Raw genomic sequence first — 13,979 nt, 5'->3', positions numbered from 1 at the left:
CCGAGGGTTAGGGTCCTGAGGCTGAGGAAAGAATATCGCACTGTTTCCCGGACAGGGAACTCTGCACGACCTCTTACACCATTTGTGGGATACGATACACGGGAAAAAGATGAATAACTGGCTAAGAGACTTATTCAGAACAGCAGAGGGGAATTTTCATCATCGTTTTCGGACGTGAGATCTACTTACTGTGGAATTTAAACACTGCCGCTGACGGCTGTCCTGGCCTAAAGATCTGAAAGTTAGGGCAGGGCTGCGTTCACCACTGACAGTTTGGGCCACCACTGCATATCAGAGGGTCAGGTTTAACACTGGCATTGAACCCAGGCCTCTGGGAGAGGACCGGTCCTGGGAAGCGCTGACGAAGGTCCCCAGAGACCTGTCTCGCAGGGGCTCATAAAGGAAAACATCCCCAAGGGGCATCCACTCCTGCCAGAATGCAACAGGAAACAGTTCTGTAGACGTATGGGTGGAAGGAGGAGCAGGCTCACACTCACACTCACACACACACACACACACAACAATCTACTGTAGACCTATACACATGTGTGCACATTTATATAACAGTCTCATCGGAGCTTGAAACAACCTGTAAAGGAAACTTGACGTGGATGAGGAGGCCAGACCTGGCGGATATGACTGGGTGCAATCAGGAGAAAGGGCCTGGCAGCCTCCTGCCTGCTGTGTAGAAGGTGATCAGCCCCAGAGGTGCATGCACAGCAGAGGCCAATGCCAGCAGGACAGGAGGAGCTGCCTTGCTCCCACACGCCAGTCCTCGGCCTGTGTTCCACTCAGGGTGTCTGCTATTTAGAACAATCAGAGGCGCCTTTAGCCTCCTTATTTTGGAAGAGGACACACGAACACCCCTATCACAGCAGACAGGCTTGTATCCGTCAATCCACATTCAAGGCAGGCAGCCTTTGGAAAAATGAAAGTGCCCTGTCAGTGTCGGGACCACCCCATTCTTTGGTCCTCCCTTGTGATATATGTGACAGATGTCTTCATCTCTGGGAATGCTGAGTCCCCCTTTCTGAAGGAGATCCCTTTGGAGTTTAAATCCTGGAGAAAGATGAAGCAGTAAACTTTATGGAAGCTTCATCATCTTTTCCTTTCTTCACGCTATGTCTAAGTTCAAATGTTATCAAAATCAATTGTTTTTCCATATGCCTCTGTGGCCTTTAGTTCAAAGCAAATGGGTGTGTGTGTGTGGAGAGAGAGAGAGAGAGAGAGCGCATAAGCCATGCCTGTACTCAAAAGCACTTATTTCAGTAAGACGATTCACATTCCCCTATGCCCCAAATAATATTTATAATGTGTACAACACAAAGCAAGATTCAATTCCAACCATTTTTGATGTTCAAATATGTGACTAATGCTTTACTCTTCCCTAAGGAGAGGCGCATTTTAACTAAGTCAGTGTTTGCTCTGTGAGAGGCACTAACAGCCTGCTCTTACCAGTCTGGGGACTCAGACCACTGTCCCCTCATCAGACTGTGGCACTTGACTGGGTTTTCTTCTTGTGCAGTGAAGATTTTCTGTACTGCTGCTTATGCACTTTCCAGGCTGAGGCTGTATGGAAACATTTTCTCTGCTAATTTAAACTGATGTATAACTTGGGACAGAAAGAAAGGTTAGGATAGTGCTTTTTAGAGACACCTCCACATTTTGAATGAAACAGGCATGAAATGACTTTCTTTGGGGATCAAATGAAAATTTATGAAAGCTCGCTTTGAAGTTTTAAAAAAGAAACTGAGAGAAATAACAAGCTCTCGTGTTTGGTGAGAAGAAAGGAAACCCTGAAAACTAGTAAAAGCTTGTAGTGCCAGCTCTGCGTCGGCATAAAAGGTGTGCGTTATAGATCTGCGTCTTCCTGGGACAGAGACACATGGCTGTGTGTGGAAGGGACCCTAGAGCTGGGCGCTGTGAGCCGTCAGGCCACTCTCTGAGCCTTGGCCTTGCAGCCCTGCAGGCCAATCTCCCCCAGCTCCAGCCCAGAGGCACAGAGGGAGCTGCCCTGCATGGACAGCCGTGGGAGCTGAAGTCCTGCCTGGTGTGTTCCTTCGTTGCCATCCCCAAAGCTCCTAGCTCCTTCCACTGAAGTCACAAGTGTGCAGGTGTGGACACACACATGCCCTTAGCACCCTGGGCAGGAGGAGACATGAGAACACTGGTGCAGCAGGGCGCCACAGGGCCCTGGCTTCTGCAGGTGGCCACCTGGGTCTGGAGCAGTCAGCTCTTCTGCTGTCCACACCTGCCCCTCCTTCAGAACTCACCCTCCAAGCTTGCTTTCTCCAGAAACACTTCCCTGACATGGACCTGACATTCAACTCGGAGTGGTTCTAACCGTCAAAAACATTATTTACTCTTGAAAAAGGCTCTGCTGTTTAAAAAACTGAAAACCCACGATCTAGGGTACAGTAAAGATAGTGCAAAAATAGGTATTTGCCGCACATTTGCAAGACTTTTCCAGTCAAGACATTCTGGAATCCAGGTCCAGGGCCGCTTGCTCACCCCCTGTGCCTGACCCAGGCTGACAGAACCTCGCGAAGCATGGTGTCAAGAGATCACAACAGCCACCGGAGAGGGGAGCAGAAAGACTGACTTGCAGAAAGGCAGACGACTCCCCCAATCGCAAGGAAGGTAACAGAATCGGTCAGCTGGAAAGTAACAAGCACAGAGATTGGCTTGGATGACAGGCGTGATGTGAGCTTACCACAGGAAAATTCACCTGCCTGTCTAGCCCAAACAAGGCAGGCACCGCGCTATGGAGATGGTGTCACTTTAAGACATTCTGTGAGAGGATTCTGAAGGTTTCGTCATGACAAGCAGCCTCAAAGGAATGCCACACGGAGAGCTGCATGGACCTGCGGCTGCCTGCAAGGCTCCAGCCTCGTCGGTAAATTCTCCTCGAGGTCAATGACAGGCTCGGCAGCCAAGTGTGCTTTCCAGTGTTGTATCTGCTAAGGTATCCGTTATTCTCACTGACAAATACTGACACTGACAGGAAGATTGTTATGATAAAAATGTAAAGCAAACTCTGCCTCTCCGCGAGGAAGATGAGATTACTAGAACTGCCGGAGAAGGGTCAGCGTCCACCACAAGAGAGCGAGGAGCGGCTGCTTTGGTTTTCTACTCCAGCTCATCTGACACCGCGCCTCATGAGCGCATCTCACGGTGTTCGGGTCTACGAGGTGGACGAATGGGTCTAACGGGTTTCATCTCACCTCAGAAAGGCAGTCATTCTTGGCACTTAAAAAATTAGGCCCACGGAATACAACAAATCAGAGAGCCAACATGACAGCGAGGAGAATAAAGGCAAAGAGAAGAGTGAATCGTTTGCACATTAGCACTGGAGCTTGGGCCTGCAACAGCATCTGCAACTGAGCTTTCTTTCTGTTCCGGAAGGGGAGAAAGGCTCAGCAGGACGCACCCAGAAGAGAGGCGCAGAGAGGGCCCTGACCAGGGCATCAGGGGTCTGTTCTGGACAGAGGCCGCTCAGCCACCTGGCAAGTCTGACTGAGTACCTGCTTTGCCTCAGAGCCGTCAGGGGCTGCAGGCATGGCACAGCGTAGGCCACGCCAGACGAGATGCTGTGCACAACTGTGAGATGACCGTCAACCAAGCAGGGCCTCGCTGATCACAACTCCGGGGCCCTCTGACACGATGCAGATGAAGGAGATCTGCACAGCTCACCATCCGGGGATCACTAAAGCTGTCAGTCAATTCGCTCAGAACTCCACACGGGGCCTAGGCAGAGCCTGTCTCAAATCCTGCCCTGTTGGAGACAGAATGGCAAGCACAGGCGGGAAACAACACAAATATATTCACAGTGATAAGTATGAATAGAGAAACACAGCAGGATAAGGAAGATTGTGAGATTCATTTATTATCATTTCTGATACAGTTTTCAAGGAATGATTGAGCAAAGCCTCTCTGATCAGGTCATATGTGAAGGTGGACCTGGAGGAAAGGAGGACAGGAACTATTAGGATGTCTAGGGGAAGAGGGAACATGTGCAAAGGGCCTGAGGCAGGAGGATATTTGGAGTTTGTAGAAGGAGATACAGGTGGTCAGAAGCATGTGAAAAAGGTAATGACAAATAAGAGGAAAGATTAAAAAGCCACACAGAGATGAGGACAGAAGAAGATAGGCAAATAGACAGAAAGAAGGGAGAAGGGGAGACAAAAGGGAAGTGGGAAGAGGGCTTAGGGCTGCTGCAAGGCCCAGGGCTCTGTGGCTGAGCTGTTTTGAGCAGTGTGGGGCATGACCCCACTGTATCCGGGGGAATCGGCCCTCAGACGACAGGAGATGCTGTTCTGGGGGAGGACTGAAGGCCGCTGGACAAAGGCTGGACTCGCGGGGCAGTGGGAGGCTCTGGGAGTGGGAGGAGGGGACCTCACATCTGCCCCTGCAGACAGGATGGAGACTTCTGGAGTGGAGCGAGGAGGGGACACCTGGGACCTCGGTGAGGCCCTGCCCCGGAACACACGGCATGGTTTAGCAAAGATGCTCACACACCTGTGTCCTCCATGGACAGGGACTGGCAAAGGGCTGCTCCCGGAGCGGGGACAGAGCCCACGGCAGGCTGGAGGGTAACCCCGTGAGGAGCCCGGCGTGGACCAGGTGAGGGAGACCTCGGGCCGCGGTTCCTCCCTCCCAGGGCCTGGAGAGGCTGCGCCGAGTGGACTCGGTCCCCGGCAAGGGCCCAAAGGTGACTGTAAGGATGTGAGGGGATCCAGCTGCTAGTCTGTCACCCCGCAGATCAGGGATCAGGGATCCGGTGGACGGGCGTTACCCCGACAGTCAGGACAGTCAGTCAGGACGGCCTCAGCCAGGGCACGCGAGCTGCTGTGCTCCCCTGCCAGTCTCCAAACAAGCTCTGGTGTGACAGCCAAACACCACCACCTGGAGGTCCTGCCTGTGTCTTTTCTGAATAACAATAGCACTTAACTAGAATGTTTCATGTGCTTTCCGTGACTCAGCTCACAGGCTCTTAAGACAGAGCCCAGCGCAACCCAGTGAAGCTTTATTATTCTTACCTAACAGACAAAGAAGCTGAGGCCCGAAGTGGGAGACAAGTCATCCAAGGCCACATAGCCAGTAATTGAGGAGCTGGGGTGAAACCTAGGGGTGCAGTCGGCCCCCACTTTTGTCAAACACCACGCTGACTGTCTGTGGTGATTCAATCCTCGTGAGTTTATCAAAAATAGGTTATGATTCCTCCCTCCTTGAGCCATGGAGGGACCTAACATGTTCAGCAGGCTGCACGGGCTCCCAGGAGAGTGGCTTTGGGACCAGCCCAGCCTGGGCACAGACGTGCCTGCCTGGTCAGGTCACCAAAGCGGGCTGATGATGTACAGACAAGTGCTTGGGAAGTGGAGGTGCTCACTGCCAGTAGCAACGGCAGCGTGATGCAGCTAAGACTACCAGACAGCAGATACCCTTTTTCGGAAGTAACCCTGTCGCGTCTCTAGTGAGGGCAGTCATTTTTATTGCGAACTGTTAAGTCACGTTTTGTGGTGACTGTGGAGCCCTTCTGTGAGGTCTTGGGCAGGCAGGCGGTTCCCGCGCAGAGCCAGGCCTGAGCTGCAGGCCGGGGGGGAGCATCCCTGCCCCAGACACTGTGCGGTGCTCACTGCCTCGCGCCACAGACGACGAACAGAGGGCCAGACCACTGGCAGGGTGGGAGGAGGGCAGATCAGGTAAGCCACGTTTGCCCTGCCCCTCACTTCCAGTGAGCCAGTCCTGAGAGTCTTCATCTCTGGCGTTCCAGCTTGCTTTTCTCCTTACCCTAAGCCAGGAGAAAAGAGAACTTCGCAGAGAAGGCACTTCAAGTCTTTCTTAGCAGCGACAGAGCAAGAAGTGGTGGGCACGACGCTACTTTCCTAACGTCTACCCCGACTGGCTGTGGAGGCAAAGTGTCCGCTCGGCTCCTCTGGAAGCCGGGGGTCCCCGCCCGTTCCGGTCCACGTGATGTAAGTAGAGCTCTTACATCAGAGCAGAACTCTGAGAACCCTAACATTTTACTGATTAAAAGAGACAGCTTCCCTGGCCTCTTCTCCCCATCGCTCCGGCTGGAATACGGACATAGCGGTGGGGAACAAGGAGAACGGCAGGAGCTACCACCCTGCGAGGACGAAGAGGAGGGACACACGCTGCGGAGGGGGTGAGGACGTGGGAGGTGACCGGGTCCCCAGTGTCGGGGCCTGGGGCTGCTACTGCTGGGCTCTGGCTAACATGTCACTGAAAACCAACTGCCGAGTCAGGGAGCTCTCGGTGCGCCTTTTGCGAATACTGCATTGAACCTCATCATAAACACGAGAGCGCGGCATACAAAGAAACCCTACACGGCCCACGGTGGTGTTTTACTCACCCAGTTTGACAAAGTGAGAAACTGAGTCCCCGTGAGGTGGGACAGCTTGCTCCAGGTCTCAGAGAGAGGTGGAGGCAGGGTTTGAACCCAGGGCCACAGTGAGCGTGTACACAGCATGGCCAGACTCCAGTGCCTACCCCACATCTCCGCTGTCAGCGCCAGGTCCGCAGGTGCTCCCTGGGGGCGGCACTGGTGTCCCTCAACAGGCGATGACAGCACTTTGCCTACAAGGCCCTCAATGAGAGCGGCTCAGGGACGGTGGGGAGCGGGTGGGATGCACTTGCTGCTGCTGCTGTGGACTCGGTATGGGAATCTGCATCTTGCAGCGGGAGTCCAGGGACAGGCTGGTGCTCCCGAGACGCAGGCTGGTGTCTACAAGGACCGAGTTGGCCGCGAGCCAACACCAGGCAGCAGAACAGCGCAAGAAGTGTGACTGTGGAGTGAGTCCTGGCTCTACCACTGACCTCCTGTGTCACCCTGGCGACGCACGATGCACCTCTCTTCTGGTCAGCGTCCTCCTCTGCGGGACGGAGGAGGCAGGCGCAGGACTGAGATGGTTTGCAGAGTGCTCGCATGGTGAACATCCAGGAAACCGAGTCAGTATTTCACCCTTGCACAGGCTGACAGGCGAGGCCACTCCTCGCTCTGAAAGTGCTCCAGCCAGCATCTTTGTTTTAGGTTTCTAAAAATGTAACCTATGCAACACGACGGTTTGTTTGGAGAACATGTTAAAATCAACACAGCACAGTGAAGTCATTAGAAAGACCGGATTAGACAGCCCTCTGGAACCTCAAGCCTGACAATTCTGGTTCCCAGGGGCTTTTGCATAAATAAGTCTTTATTCCAGTCATTCTTCAGCGTATCCTTTTCAGAGCCAAGGCCTGTTCAGAATATTGTGTCCCTGCGAAGGTGCTGTGCTGGGCAGACTGACAATGGCCGCTCCGTCCATACAGTGTGCACCCCGTCCACACAGCGTGCTCTGCCCAGGGCACAGCCAGCTGCAGTGGGCAGAGAAACCAGCAGTGTACATCACAGAGACGGGTGAGCCAGAGAAAAGGTGTTTCCCGTTGGCCCTGCTCCAGGACAGGTGGAGGCTTGTCTCTGCCCGGGGCCTGGTGGGGACTGCAGAGAAGTGACGTCCTGCCACTGCCCACCTGGTTCACCAGGAGCCTTGTAGCTTCCATCTGGGCCTCCTGGAAGGTTTGGTGTCGGAACTTTTGGCCACCAAGTAAGAAGTCTGGCCGTGTGCGAAGTAGCACAGAGAGCCAGAGGGATGCAGCTTAGCCCAGCCCACCAGTTGTGCTGTCCAAAGGGTCAGGCACTTGTGTGAGGCCTGCCTGGGCCTTCCTACCTACCTGCCTCCCTGCTGGGGCCTCCATCAGTGCCAAGTGCAGCAGGAGAAGCACCCAGCTGATCCCTGTTCAAATCCCCGATCCTCGAAAACACAGACAATAATGTCGTGGTTGTTTCAAGCACCGAGTCAACAGATAACCAAAGCATAAACACTGCTGGATACTGTGACTCAAGCTTAAGAGGCCAAACATCTGCCAGTGAAAGCTTTTAGCCAGGGCAGAAGCACGGGGCTCTTGAAGACAAAAGCACCCGTGTGGCACAGATGAGACAAAAGGAAATGTATTTCCACCAGCCACCTGTCCTAGATGATGTTTTCAAACGAGGTTGCACATTTTCCTCTGACTGCACACCAGAGGTGCCGATGCTCTCAGCGAGGTGTTTAAGGAACACCAGTGACCTGTGCTTCAGTGCAACAGGGAGGCTGCTGCAGTGCTGGGGTCACATTGTGCGTCCTTCAAAGGCAGCAGTTTGGCACGAGGATGCGTGAACCCAAGTGATTAGACACAAACTAAGAGACAGATGACTATTTCTGAGAGCTGTGGGTTAAATGTTTGACTGTTCTTGGAATGAAAATAATTGTGAATTTTTTGGGAAAAATACCAGAACCATCTGTGTTCTTGGCCATGTGCTATGGAGCAATTTCAGAGCCCTGAGTGCTTTCTATATTTTCTAATCACTGAAGTCCAGAACTGATTATGGCTTTCAGAGTCACACTCCTGGAGCTCTCCACATCTTTCCGGGAGAGGTTTCACCTTGAAAGCAGGTGCCAGGATTCAGAAGGCACATCTTGCTCAAGCAGGAACGAACAGTTTAATTGCAGCATAGTTCCACAAGGACCAGATGTTCTGGAAAATCACTGATGGCCCAACTCTGAAACAACCTATATTCACTTGCCCTTATCTCACAGAAACAAAACATAGCTTCCCCTCCAAGCAGAAATAAAAACAAAAACAAGCCCTTCCAGAAATGGAATTCTTACAAAGCGACAAAACACAGATATTCAGACTGCTGAGACCTGTGAGCAGGTAGGTACACACACACACACTCACACACACTCACACGCACTGTCTGACAGGACACCTCTGGCAGGACTCCTGACACTGACGACAACGGCTGCTCAGAGAGACAGCTGAGGAACTGGAGAGAACTGAAAGTCCGTGGAGGAGGAAGACAGTTTTCACTGTAACCTTTTGTGATGATCGATCGTGACTGTCAACCTGAGGGCTTCCAAGTACCTCTGAGTGGACCACGGTGTACGGATCGGCACTCGTCCCGGCCTCCGCTATGCTCTTCCCCCGTGCCCTGCTTCCTGGTCACCATGATGTAAGTGGCTCTGCTTCCCCATTCCTTTCCCTGTCACGTTCCTTCCTCGGACCCTACTGACCAGGCACTGAAACCTCTGAAACTGTGAATCAAAGTAAACTTCTCATCCTGCAAAGTGCAGACATCAGTATTTGGTCCCAGCAATGGAAAAGCTGACCAGTACATTGTTTTTAATATTTAAAGGTCTAAAAACCATTGCTTCTTGGGCCTTTTGGCCAAGATCAAGTGTACAAGTCTAAAAACCTCCTACACATTGCCTACTGTATTACATTTCAAAATAACAAAGCAGAATATTCCACACCTATACATGTGATGCGCTAGGCAGTGTGCTGCCACATGCTGGACGTGTATTTACTCTAATTTTTATAAGAACACTACAGTGCAGACATCGCTGGATATCATTTTGATTTTATAGGGGAGGAAACCGAGATACAAGAGAAGTAAATTGTTCAAGGTCACACAGCTATCAATGCGGAGCTGGGATCTGGACCCAGAGATTCTAGATTTGAAGTCTTCTCTCTGCTACTACATGAAATCACCCTGTCAGAGTAAGTACACTCAGTCACTTGCTCATAACTGAGTTAGAACAGATGAAACTGCCCCTTTTTCTCATACAATTTTCAAGGACAGTAGGGGAGAGAATGTGGTGCCTCAAAATAACCAAGGCACAGCTCACCTGAACTCTTAAATCTGCACAGCTTCAGGGCTTGGGGTCGTGTGAGTATCACTCATTACAGTGACTTTGGCCAAGCTGGTTAATCTTTTTAGGTCCTAGAAGCTACTGTAGGCCAAGTAACCTGCTAAGCTTTAGGGAAACTAGCGACTAAAATACAGTCCCTGCTCTTCAGACACTTATCGCTTCCTGGCAGAAGGACAGCGGTCTCATGAACTGTAACTAGGAGGCCAGGTTGGGACCCTGATGCATACTGGATCATTAGGAAGTTTCCTCAGATGCCGTGCTGAAGAAAGGCAAGGAGCGGAGCTGGGAGAAATGCAGGGGAAAGGAAACAGCTACACAAAGACTCCAAGGCTGAGAAGAGGTGTCTGTCGGAAGACAGAAAGGCCCAGGTGGCTAAAGGGAGTGAGGAACGAGAACAAATCAAGGGGGCCGCAGTAAGGGTGTCACGCTGTTCCTGAGGGCTGTAAGCAGGACCGACACAGCCTGATTCACTGTGTAAAGAAGACTACTTGGGCTGCAGTGTGGGAAACGCGCAGGCGGCAGAGCAACAGGAGTGGGACCAGCGAGGAAGCTTGGAACACAGCAGCGACAGTGTCTCGGGAGCAAGGCCCGGCAGAGAAGGGGCTGCGCCTGAGGTCCGGGCCAGTGGCAATGACGCTTTATGAAAGAAGCACCACGTTAGCTACGAGTGCTACTGTGAAGCGTAAGCTCACAGGTGTGCACAAGCTCTGCCAACTGTAGAATGCCAAACAAAGAAAGCGTATTGTTATTTATGAACTGGTTATTTCCTCCAGGTTCTAAGAAACCCTAGCTTTTCCAGTCACAGGACTTTTCAGCGGCCAGGAGGAGGGAGTGGCAGCAGTGGGCCTGAGACTCCTTCACTCCTTTCTCTGGGGAGCGGATCTAGTCCCCTCGTCAAATGAATCTCTGGGTAAGTAGCAGACCCGCGCTGAGGATGTCCCTGGCTAGGATTATCTCCAGTAAACAGAATCCGAACCTTTGTGGAATGCCACGTCGGCTATGCAGCTCTGGGGTATGACGGGGTGCTGCATAACCAAAGCGCCCCATGCTGTGCAGAGGGAGGTGACCCTGTGACCCTCATCTATTGTTCTGGGTGACCAGTGTGTCCAGTGAGGGCAGGCAGGACCCCCAAGAGGGGGTCCCAGGTTTTCCTTTGTGTTGTATGAATCTCTTGATTGCCTGTACCCGAAGTTGGTATTGTACGAACTCTGAGGCATGTGGCGTGACTATCAGATCCTATGTGTTTTCAGTAGCACACCCCGATTTCTCTCCCCACACTCTTCCATGAGCCCTGCTAGCTTCCACCTAACGTCAGGCCCAATTATACAGTCCAGGGTGAGGGGAGACAGAATGGGTTATTTCCAAACACCATGCTAGTGACAAGGCTCTGATATTTATTTGACATTTCAGATGTGTAACTACTGGAAGAATTAATTTTTAGGATACTTAATGCAGTTGGAGAAACATGACATATTTGGTTTCCTAGTGACCAAGAAATTGAAAGAAGTAAGACTGGAGTGATGATTCGTATTACCCCAGGGGTGAACCACACCTCGGGCGTCTCCAGTGAGGGATGTTAAACTATGGTTTAAGGCAAACGGATGCTCAGATGCTTACCTCTCCCTCCCAAACGACAAAGGAGTGGCACAATGTCAGTGTTCTCCTGGGAACATCATTCCTTAAGCTACTCATGGCCTCTAGACATGGAGTTCTTTTTCTTCTTTTTGAGGTGCACACTTATCTTCACACACAGCTTTGTTTGGGAAGTTTGAAAGGGTGATAAAGGAAAACTTGCTCTAGTTGCATGGTTGGAAACCTTTCTGTCCTCTGCCTCGTAACAAACTCTATCTGTGCCAGAGGCACATGTGCCTCATGTCCTACTCATGGCACCGACCGCCCATCACGAACTGCGCTGCAACAGATGAAGCTCGACCAAGGCTCAGGGCCTCCTCTGGCAGGTGCTGACCAAGAGGAGGCCGTAGGCTTGCATGACAACGGCAAGGCCTTGTCACTCCCCGGACAAGCTCCAAACCACGGCCTCGTGCTTACCTTCAGCCAGGGGGTCCAGTGTGTGGATCATCAGCTGGAAGATGCTGTTCCTCATGAGGCTGTTGTGGAGAGAGGCAGAACTTCCACCTCGCTGGAGGCGCGGCTTGGTCTGGTGGAGAAACCAGAGGTCATTAGTTCTCAGCAGGGAGTGGCGAGTGCATTACAGACCAGACCCTCACCCGTCTGCTGCTCATCCACTGTGACACACGGGCATGCACCACCGGATCATTCAAAGCTCCAGAGGAAAGGGCTTTCTCACACTTTCCCACAGAAACCGTCACCTCCAGGTTTAGAGAGCTCAGTAAGTGCCAGGCAATGTGCTACATGCTTCACATCACTGATTTTTCTGATTCTCAGTATTAACTTTAGATGGATGAGGAAACTTCGTTTCAGAGAAGTGAACTGAGGTTTCCACCTCACACAGACAGAAAGGGTAACAGAGGCATGGATCTCAGATCTGCTTTTTTCAAGGACGCTCAGGGAAATAGTGGGTAGGTATCTCTGAGCTCTTGGAATTATACATCCTCTTGGTGCGATCTCTGAGTATGTACGTTTGTATCTAATCAGTATCTATGCATGTACAGATATATATATATATATGAAAATAGGAGCATCTGAAACATTTTTTAAGAAGTACAGAGAGTAAATGGCAGAGGCACTAATACCCTCTCCTTGCCCCCGGAGGATCATCTTGCTTGCCTCCTGTGCAGCCTCCTCCTGCAGGAACCACAGCCCCACCCAGAGGACCGCGGTCCGAACAAGCGACCCTGAGAAATGCAGCTTTGCATCTTGAGCCCACGGAGAGAGCCCGCCTGGCTTCATGTGGGTCCCTTTGTGCAAACAAATGCAACAGAGGTGTGAGAGAGGACAGATGTGCACCTGAAGATAAGATCACCCCAGGGCTTTGATCTTTAAAAGCAGTCTTGAAAAAGCTCCACCCCAAACCCACCATATTTTGACAGCTTTTCATCCTAAATAGACACTGTTTTTTCCCCTTTGCTGATTCTATGCTGCTTGTCACAGGGCAAGATGCTCAGAGGGAGCCCAGCTTTCTACTGACATTTGGTTCAAAAGCTTAATATGAAATATCAGATAAAAAGAAAATACTATTTGCTACTACATCTTCCATCCATTGACACTGCTGGATTTCCCCAAATATTCTATTATACTTTAAACCACAAGGGGCTTCCCAACAAAGATTCCATTAGCAATGCCATATCTGCAAAGTGCTCTGCTGAGGAACTCATCCCTGTTAGACCACTACACCTACACTGAAGAAATCTGATTGGTGTGATTCACTCGGGCAGTGTCTTCAAATTGTTAACCATGCATTCCTTATTTTTTAAAAAATGCCCCAACAAGATCCAGGTGTAGCCCCAACCTCTGCCCCTTTGTCAGCCTGAAGCAGCTCCAGAGGAAGAGACCTTCGCCCAAAAACCATAAAACAAAAAGTCTGGAACGTTACATTTCCCTTGCCTTAAGATGCCTGCCACATGGAACAGCTGCCTCCATGCTACAATATGGCTTCTCACAACAACGGACAGGCTGCTTCTTCCCATGAGGCCTCTTCTCCGCCAAAAGAGGAACCTGATACTTGCTACCTCCTAGCAGCTAGTGTCGTCCCACGCCCCTCCTGGTGCTTAGGAGGCTGAGGCAGGAGGATCACCATGAGTTCAAGACCAGCCTGGGCTACACAGTGAGTTCCAGGTCAGTCTCAACTACGTAATGAGACCCTCTCTCAACACCTCCCTACCCCACCGCCAAAAACAAAAGAACTTAAGAATTTAGCCAGAGTCATCATTTTTATTTTTAATGTCCAAAGTAATAAACCGTACTGTTACATTTCCCTTGCCTTAAGATGCCTGCCACATGGAACAGCTGCCTCCATGCTACAATATGGCTTCTCACAACAACGGAGAGGCTGCTTCTTCCCATGAGGCCTCTTCTCCGCCAAAAGAGGAACCTGATACTTGCTACCTCCTAGCAGCTAGTGTCGTCCCACGCCCCTCCTGGTGCTGTCACAGGCTCCTCCGATCCCTTAACACAACCTCACTCACCTCCACCCCAGCTCAGGCTGACCCCATCCCACTCCTATGAAAGACGCTCCCTGTTCTGCCATGCTGCTTTCTCTCCTTTGTTCAGAGACAGCCGGGCAGATCCTCCCCATAATAAAGGCTTGTT

General features: G+C 51.3%; 1 protein-coding gene across 6 annotated transcripts in view; it reads right to left on the bottom strand.

Moving 5' to 3' along the window:
• The window catches only part of Slc24a2 (solute carrier family 24 member 2), a 212,585-nt gene that overhangs the window by 65,990 nt on the left and 132,616 nt on the right, over positions 1 to 13,979 (bottom strand). For all 6 annotated transcript variants that reach the window (XM_010630906.3, XM_033757744.1, XM_010630905.3 and 3 more), the window contains one exon: positions 11,799 to 11,907. In XM_010630906.3, the coding sequence (XP_010629208.1) occupies positions 11,799 to 11,907 (109 nt within the window). The remainder of the gene's footprint in view (positions 1 to 11,798; positions 11,908 to 13,979) is intronic.

This window comes from Fukomys damarensis, unplaced genomic scaffold (genome assembly GCF_012274545.1).
Source record: "Fukomys damarensis isolate Sample0158 unplaced genomic scaffold, DMR_v1.0_HiC HiC_scaffold_31, whole genome shotgun sequence".
NCBI lineage: Eukaryota > Metazoa > Chordata > Mammalia > Rodentia > Bathyergidae > Fukomys > Fukomys damarensis.
The sequence above is the reverse complement of the archived record's forward strand: the minus strand, read 5'-3'. Positions and strand labels throughout refer to the sequence as shown.